General features: G+C 44.2%; 1 protein-coding gene across 1 annotated transcript in view; it reads right to left on the bottom strand.

Annotated features, from left to right (window-relative positions):
* Positions 1–3,687: 3,687 nt before the first annotated feature.
* znf407 (zinc finger protein 407) overlaps positions 3,688–9,177 on the bottom strand; it is a 136,136-nt gene continuing 130,646 nt past the window's right edge. The window contains exon 8 of the mRNA XM_017038216.2: positions 3,688–6,032. Within this exon, the coding sequence (XP_016893705.1) occupies positions 5,200–6,032 (833 nt within the window). The 3' untranslated portion in view covers positions 3,688–5,199. The remainder of the gene's footprint in view (positions 6,033–9,177) is intronic.

The raw sequence follows: 9,177 nt of genomic DNA, 5'->3' as shown, positions 1-9,177 counted from the left end.
GGGCGGGGGTGGTGGGGGGGGTGGGGGGGGGGGGGGGGGGGGGGGTGGGGGGGGGGGGGGGGGTACAGAGGGGTGTGTGGTGTTTTGGAAGGACATGGACAAGTTGGGGTGTGTGTGTGTGTGTGTGTTAGAGACTGAGAATTAGATGGATGCTCTGCGGGGATTAACATGATCAGAGACACAAATGCAGAGTCACATAGGACATATAGGTATGAGACAAACGACACACACACTCCCTCAGACTCACCTCCTTCCTTACCCATAATAACTCCCACAGAAGAGAAGATGAACCATGAGTGAACCTTGGCTTTAGCCACACTTCCCCTCTGCTTCAAACAACTATCGATTCACAGCGACTACAATGACAAACGTTGCACACCGGGAGAACATGCAGCTGCGCGCGGCCTATCCATGTAAGCATGGATGTATGCATACCCGGGCTCCAGGTTTTACCAAGCGGGGCACATGTAGAGGCAGACAGACAGGAAATAAACAAACAAGTGGGGTTTTAATAGAATTGTACCTGCAGCCCCGAGGACACACACACACACGCAAGCAGAGCGTATCAGCCGGCATGCTAATACTGCCGAAGGGAAGCCAAAACTAATAGCACAGACATTAAGAAAATGATCCCCAGGCTGATATGTTTTCTATAGATGGCGACTAAATACAATTGCCATATTTATCATACTCAGGGAAACAGAGAGGGAGAGAGAGAGGGAGAGAGAGAGGGAGGGAGACAGAGATCCTCATCTCCTCCCCTGTCTCTCTGCGTTGTCCCCCAGGAGAGTAATGAGCGTTGCCCCTGGGAAAGGGAGCGAACTAGTCTTCCTATGTATGAGAGTGTTGTGCATGTATTTTTTGTGTATGATGTCGCCCTCTGCTTTATTCCTGCTCAGTTCAGGGTGAGTTAGGGCAATAACATTACAACTGTTGCCCGCAAACAACACATTTGTACTGCAAGTCTGACCATTAATGTAAAGCTTAAAAGGCACTGAAGTAAGAATATGCACAAAGTGTTTAAAAATACACAGGCTGTAGCTCCATCTGGCACCTCCCCTGCAGAGGGTGCTGTTAACATCCATTTAAATGTTCAAACTTTATCAACACATTTTATTTTTATTACGAGTTTCATTTATTTTAGATTTTTGACCAGCTGGCTAAGTACTATATGGCAGCGAGTCAGGTGAAATATGGTGCTGTACACCTCCGGTTTTTATTTTGTCATGTTATTATGTACAATTATGTACTTTATCATCTTAATTAACTGACCCACTCTACCTGACCACAACGAGGACATTGTAGAGTTTAGGACTCTCCATCACTGACCAGTATGTGGTGCTACAGCTGCCTCAACAGCTTTTCCAACTAAAATATTCGAGGCCTCTGTCTTCTCTTTCCCGTTTACGATTCCTTTTTTGTTCTCTTTTCAACAAATACAAATACATTCCTCAAATATTAACTGTATTTTCCTAACGTGATCAACGTTTCTCTCTAGTTCCACAGTGACAACAAATTCACTCGAAGGCAGCCAGAATTATCAGCATCTATTAGCTGTGTAGCAGCTCCTCTTCCTCCACTGCACTCAGCCGCGCAGGAAAGAGGAAATCACTCCAACAATCAGGCCCAGAGCTGATAAAAAATATATTTTAAAACAATCCATCAATGTTTTAATGCATTACTTCAACTCTCTTCTTCTTAACCCCATCTCTCCATCCACGCTTCCCTCCTCACACCCGCCCCTCCCTGCCCTTCTCTGGCTCTCCAATTAGGCTGCAGCGGCAGGTTTCCATCAGCTGTCGGCTCGTCTGACGCAGGACTCCTCGGAGCAGAGGCCTGTCAGGAAATGAACTCATCAGTGGGTGACAGCTGCTAATTTCTCTCCCTTCCATGTCACACAAGTGGCCTGCTGCAGTTAATAATGAGCCATCCAGCCCTGATTAGGGAGATACACGGGGAGGGTGGGAACGCGCACAATATAGTACACAATCACTCAGGCAGACGTGTAGGATAATGTACAAGCTGGGACACACGCAGACATTTCACTGGCTGTATATAAATAAATAAAGGACACAAAGAGAGCTGGGGAACCCGGGTGTTCACTCTGCATTACAGGCTGCATTAAGTGATGTTCTCACACTGAGCACTTTATTAGGGACACTTTTTTTTTAACTGGAGCAGATATTAAATCAGACAATCATGTGGCTGCAGGTGTATTGGATTAAAATGATTTCAGTGAGGACAATGCTCCAGGGGACGTTTGTGTGTAAGTCACATTCACTCAGGTCAAAAAAGTTCAACAATAGTTCACTCAGGAGCATCTAGACACAACGTCAAGTATTGATACTAATAACTAATAATATATTAACTAATAATATTTTCTGTTTCAGGCACTATGTGTTGATTTGATTAGGTTTTAAGCTGCTAATTGCCTTCAAGTTAGTTTATTCTTGAGCATACTTTTTTTTCTTTGGGGGAGGGGGGCTGCATGGTGTCAGAGTGGTTGGTAATCATGCCTTACAGCAGGAAGGTCAATGGTTCAATCCCTTTTGGTTATTGATGGTCTCACTGTATGCAGTTTGTTTTCTCACACATACAGTAGGCATAAATACAGTAGTTTCTTTTACTCTGAGGCTTTTCAACCTTGGGGCCGGAACCCCAATGGGGTCGCCTTAAAACAATTAATCAAAATTAAATTAGAGGTCAAATGAAAATATCTGAGCTGGCACATCTTGATTGACGGCTGCAATCACCTGACAGTTACCAAAATGTCTCTGTGGTCGCCTGAAATGTGCGATGTCAAAATGGGGTCATGAGCCAAAAAAGGCTGCGACCCACTGCTTTAAATGGACAACAGGGCTGAATGTGAGTGTGGATAGTTGTTGTTATGTCTACATGTGGTGCTGTGATGGGCTGTTCAACTGTCCAGTGCTGTACCACGTCCACACATTATGACTACCGGGATTGTCCACGGCTCCCCCATGACCGTGATAAGGACCAAGATGTAAAATATGAGTGAATGAATGAAAATCAACAATGAAGACGAAGAGAATTAAGGTCAGAAACTTGACCTCTACAACAAGCCAATAGATCAAAAAAAGGTGACTTTTGACTTTTGTATATACTGTATGTAAATGATGTCTTACACAAATGACAATTGGGTTATTCTTAAGGATGAGCTGGCCATGGTGCTGATTTTACTTCTGTTGCTTTAGCCTGCTGTTAAAGGTGTTCTGTGAATCCATTAATGGGTTTGTGAGAACTCATTCTAAAGTAAAAAAGACAGAACAGGCAGAGACGAAGGAAGGCAGACAGGCAGGCAGGCAGACAGACAGGCAGACAGACAGACAGACAGGCAGACAGGCAGGCAGGCAGACAGAGACAGGGAGACAGGGAGACAGGGAGACAGACAGGCAGACAGACAGGCAGGCAGACAGGCAGGCAGGCAGACAGACAGGCAGACAGACAGACAGACAGGCAGACAGGCAGGCAGGCAGACAGAGACAGGCAGACAGGCAGACAGGCAGACAGACAGGCAGACAGACAGGCAGGCAGGCAGACAGGCAGACAGACAGACAGGCAGACAGACAGACAGACAGCTTCTTACTGCTTGTTCTATAAAGTATAAGCCACCTTTGGGTATTCTTGCCCTCAGGGTTGTTCAATTGATGTATAGGCCGCAGCATTATTTCTATGCCGTATGGTAATAATGAATAAAGGACTGCTGTTTATAAGTGAGAGAAGAAGACAATTGAAGACTGGTGTTATGTTATGTGAAGGACACAGGCGTCCATTTGTCCACGTGGTTGTAAATTTCACTCCACTCAGGCCTCTGACTATAACCCTCTGATTTTAACTGCCCACTCCTCTATTCCTTTCAGTCTGTGCATATGTGTGTCAGAGTTTGTGTGTGTGTGTGAGTTAAAGGGATGATCTTTTGATGCCCTCAGTGTGTGTGAGTGTCTCCTCTCTCCACTTTCAGCGGTTGGCCATTGTGTGTGCAGCCGTCATACTGCTCTCCCACTCACTCCATCAGAAAGCAGCCCAGTGCTGGGGCCTAAATGAATATTGATTCTCCCTCCAGTGCTGAATACTGCTGGGGAAAAGGATGAGTGTGTTGTACACAATGAACAGAATGGGCCTGATGGAGGGGAGAAGAAAGGATGACGATTAGGAGGATGGCGATCATGACGACGATAATGATAATGGTGATGGTAATGACCGTGTTGCCGATCACAAAGCATGATGGGAGCCATCGCGTGATGCATGTACTGTATGTGCGCGTCGCTTGTGTGTCCAAGGGGTTTTAACGCCACGGTTAATCAAACGCTGTTGATAAAAGTTAACGGCAATCTTTATTGTGGATTAACAAAAATATAACAGAAAAATACGTTTGATTTTATCACACACACATTTTAACATCGGATCAGCCGGAAGGAAGGCTTCAAAATGAAGGCAAATGGTCGGTTTTGTAACTGATGATAAAACTAATACAATAAGAGCAAAACTCCACTACAACCAAAAAGGAAGAAAAAAAAAGTTTTTAGAGAACAAAAGAACTACTCCCCTCGTCTACATCTCTGGTTATCAAACATTTTCTGAAAACAATACTGGAGGAGGAACTTTATCCAACATCTTTAACACATCTTTAACATTATTAATGTGAAGAGACCAGAGCTGCTGGTTTCAGACCTAACTCTCCATGTGAACACAGCAGCTCCATGTCCTTTAAATCAGTTTAAATTATGATTTAGCAATTAAAATGAAATAGAATAAAAAAACCATGAAAATAAAATGAAAGGAGAATTATAGACCTGGAGACTGTCCAGTAGAACGCCTGCTCCATTCACAGACTACGTCAGCTCTTGTTGTTCTTGTCGTCATAGATACTTGCCTCAACCTGCAACGGTGGCCTGTAACAGAGACAGCTCAGACCATAATGAAAACTGTCTTTATGACAGTGTTGGTGGTGAAGATTTAAATCAGTGATTCTCACACAGCACCAAAATAATAAAAAAACATAAAAACACCAGAAACAGTTTCTCCAAAGAAATGGTGTTCAACCTGAGTTTAGTATAACAGAAAACAAGCTGAGAGAGGTGAAAATAAAGGGACAGGATGTCCTGGACAGGACTTAGCCTTTAAAACTCATCTTGTCTGTTATTATATATCTATTTTCAGGTCTGGACCATGAATACCTCACTCCAAATACACCACCATTTCTGACCCATCGTCCTGCTCCACCTGCTGCACCTCCATATCTTCTGCTTCAGCCTCCCTGAACACACCTCCCTCCACCTGTAAGTTACCGTTCTCCAGCTCAGTGACGATGTAGTGGGTTCCTTGGTCGTTGATGATGACCTGGGTCAGACCTTCCTTCATCATCTGCGAAGCCGCGAGCTTCAGCACCTCTCGCATCTCCTCCTGATTGGTCTCAACCTGCACCTCCCCCTCCCCCTGCAGGGGCTCCTCTTTCAATTGCACTTCGCTCTGCACCTCCGATACCTCTGGGGCCAGGACCTCATGAATGATGGTAGCCTCTCCTTGCGTTTCCTTGTGGTGACCCATCTCGCTCACAGCACTGAGCAGAGCGTCCAGGGCTGTGGACGACTCGGTGACGATGTGGGTTTTCCCTGCTGCTGATAACCTGCCTCTGGTGACGGCCTGCAGCTGACTGTGGGCCTCCTCCGACTCCAGCACGACAAACTGGGTGCTGTCTCCGGCCAGGTGTGCGCCCCCGCCTGCCACCTCCCTTCTGGAGGTGATGACCTGTCCGTCGTCTGTGATGTGCAGCACCTCGGCCACCTGTCCAGCCATGGCCAGCGTCTGAAGGGTGGCAGCCGCCGACTCCTCCAAAGTCTGATCGATGGCTACCTCCTCGCCACTGTAGCCTTGGATGATGATGACCTGCTGGATTTCATCTTCATGTGACGAGACCTCCTTCCCGTGCACAGGAGAACCGACGGGCTCAGTCTGCACAAATGTAGCACCCTGTCCCTTTAGACGGCACTCAAATGACTTGGACACGATTCCTAGAGGAACAAGGAAACATTCTCGTTAGGGTCTGCGCCTTCGACTGTAGTCAAAACTGAATACCGTCCTCTATCAGTGTGTATTTAAAAAGTGTTAATCAACAGAATTAACACTTTTTTACTTCTGACAATGAATCATATATCTTCTTACAGGAAAATTAACAGAGTTTAGATGGAATTAAATATTTTTTGGCTTTTTAGATGAGATCTAATCTAAAAAATGTAATAAAACTTTTTAGTTAACTTTTTTGTAGATTTCCTGACTTGTTCATAGAGGTGTAAGTTCATGTATCCTTTCTGTTGTCGCTTAAAGTGTTTTTTTTTTTTTTTTAAGCAAAGCAGCATCTGAATTATTTTAAATTTTTATAGAAAATCCTTTTTAAGCAAAGCAGCATCTGAATTATATAAGACTTTTTTACACTTTAAGATCGAACACTTTCAGGATTTCAAGCGCCTGTATTAAAACATGAACTATAACACTTGGTAAACCTGCAACGATAAAAAGAGGGAAAAAAAGTGAAAAAGAAAACCTGGTTGTTTTAACGCCACACATATCTTTGTCACTAATACATGGAGGGAGACAGAATATGGAGAGGTTGAATGTGACGAGATACAGCGGGTGCTAATTGAGCCACACTGTGCCCTCTCAGATCACAGGTTGCCATGGCGTTGCCAGGGTGATAGGAACAGTGTTAGAAATGCCATTGTTTAAACAGCGGCTGGCTCAGACAATTGTCGGCTAATCTGTGCAGAAAAACAGGAATTTGAGACAGTGAAGAGGAGACTCTGTTCACGCCTGTGCCCAGAGGAACTTTGTGCACAAAAAGCTGAGAGCTCATGTATTGTTGTCACACAGAGAATTCTGACTTCAATTTGCAGCGTTTGTTTCACCTGCAGGTTTGCACCTGTACTAGCTTTTTTTCATTTAAAACTCTTTTGGTCCGCAAAAGTCTTTAAGATTCCTTCGGTTATCTTCAGAGGCGGAGCAGGAAATAAAACAACTTTTTTTTTTTGGGGGGGGGGGGGGGGGGTTATTTTTGCAGTCACTTCCCGAAAAGTTGACATTTGAGAAAAGCAAAGTTTACCTACGAGTGTGGCAACAAGATCACGCAGATCTCACAGCACATAGAGGAACAAACTCATCAATCATTGATATTCCTATCTCCCGCTGACATTTAATGTCCTGCATTCACAGGGTTGACAGTGTGATCAGAAAATCAGAGTTGCAGCAAACAGTGGCTGACCCAACTGTGCCCCTCCCTCAGACCAGTCCGGTGATGTGTTTGCTTTCATTTTCCCTCCCACTACTGAGCTCTGAGTCCAACAGTTCACTCTCAGACACTAAAAACTGCTGTTGGGAGGTGTCTCTTCATGAAGGACACAGTGGACGATTCTTCTGATGTCCAGTTTCACTCTGCATCCAAACAACAGGCAATCACATGATATCTTCAGAAGTTTCTGTCAGTAGTTTTTCTACAGGACCATGAAAATGACTTAAGGTTTTTTGACCAAGGACACATTGGCAAGTAGACCGATGGAGTCTGCGATTGAACAAAACCTTTCAGTTTTAGTTGAACCACAGGCCTGTGTTGATCACATATAGAAGTGACATGAGCATACAAGTTACTTTAATTACACTGTAGTACTCTTGTGTACTTTAACAGTACATTACCTGTCTTTCCCCATCAGTTTGATACTGTTTCTCTGCTGCATGTCATTAGTCTGGCGAGTGGACACTGTGATTGGCTGTTCCAAGGATTACAACTGGGAAGAAAGTTTTCCAGGTTACTGATGCCTGGAACAAACTTTAGCTTAAAGTCACTGATTCCAAATCATATCTCAATGGGACAAACATGGCTCAATATAAGTTAATTAAAAACTATTTATATTAAAAAAGACAAAAAAGTTCAAAAACAGATTTTAAAAGAGGCACATGTCCCTCAGGTGTTTCAGGCCTCGAGCTCTGTAACAATTTTACAGCCTCATAAACCTCACTGTTCAAAAAAAAAAAAATTGAAATCAGAGCAAACATCCCATTTTTAATCAAACTTAAATGGAAACCTGTTAAAAATATTAAAGCTTTGTAACAGGTTTTTGATCCAAATCCATCTGTTTGTTTTCCCAGAACAGAAAGAACATTTGAAAATGAACTCCATTTAAGCTCAGACAGCGCCACAGGAGCAGGTTGTGACCTGAACACTCTACAGAGGAGGAACTCTCTGATGACCAGCTGGTCGTGTAGAGAAACAGCTTTGTCATTTTCATAGAGAAAGATTGTTTCAATGACTACATGATGACAGAGTGTTGGAGCAGCTAACAGACTCATGCTAACTGTAGAAACACACAAACTGAAGGAACAAAGATCTGTTGAACAGCACACGCTCTGCTGCAGCACCAGTAATAAAACTGCTGCACAAACTCAACCCAAAGACAGTTTATTGCCTTTTGCTGCACACAACAATAACATCAATCAAAACGTGGTGACTCTCTGTGAAGTCCACTCACCGACTGCCTTTAAACTGTGATTAGAAACGAGCAGCAACATCTGTGTGGATCAGCCTTCTGTGATCAACCATCACCACCACAGCTGCACGTCCTCCTGCAGCTGACTGCGCGCGTGCGCACACACACACACACACACCTTTAAAATAAGGGGAAAGGAAGTTCCTGCTATTACGATCCAGTTCTGGGGAAGTTTGCTGTTTCGAGTGAATCAGTGAACGGTTAAGATTTATTGATGTACTGCAAACAAAGGCAGGAGGGAAACTGAAAGCCACGCCCTCTGTCCAGTCAAGTCGATTTTACAGTGTAGTCAAAATAAAATAAAGACAAAGAAAAACTAAATTAAACTGAATTAGATCCAAAAACATTTCTATGTACATTTTCTCAGGGAAAGTACAACATGTTGTACAATCTGTTCATACGTTTCCCACGTCCCCCTGCGTCTATATGTGACCAGTTCATTCTTTCTAGCTGTCTGTCTGAGAATATACAGAGCTATTTGTATGTATACAGTTCGCCTGTTTGACTGTGTGTGTGTGTGTGTGTGTGTGTATGGTGGGGGTGATACTAAGGGTATGCGTGTCACATTAGCCGTGGGGTGCTGTCGGCGGGGGGCCGCCGGGGGGGCGCCGCGGGGTTGGGG

Source organism: Cynoglossus semilaevis, chromosome 13 (assembly GCF_000523025.1).
Source record: "Cynoglossus semilaevis isolate Cse_v1.0 chromosome 13, Cse_v1.0, whole genome shotgun sequence".
Taxonomy (NCBI): Eukaryota; Metazoa; Chordata; class Actinopteri; order Pleuronectiformes; family Cynoglossidae; genus Cynoglossus; species Cynoglossus semilaevis.
The sequence above is the reverse complement of the archived record's forward strand: the minus strand, read 5'-3'. Positions and strand labels throughout refer to the sequence as shown.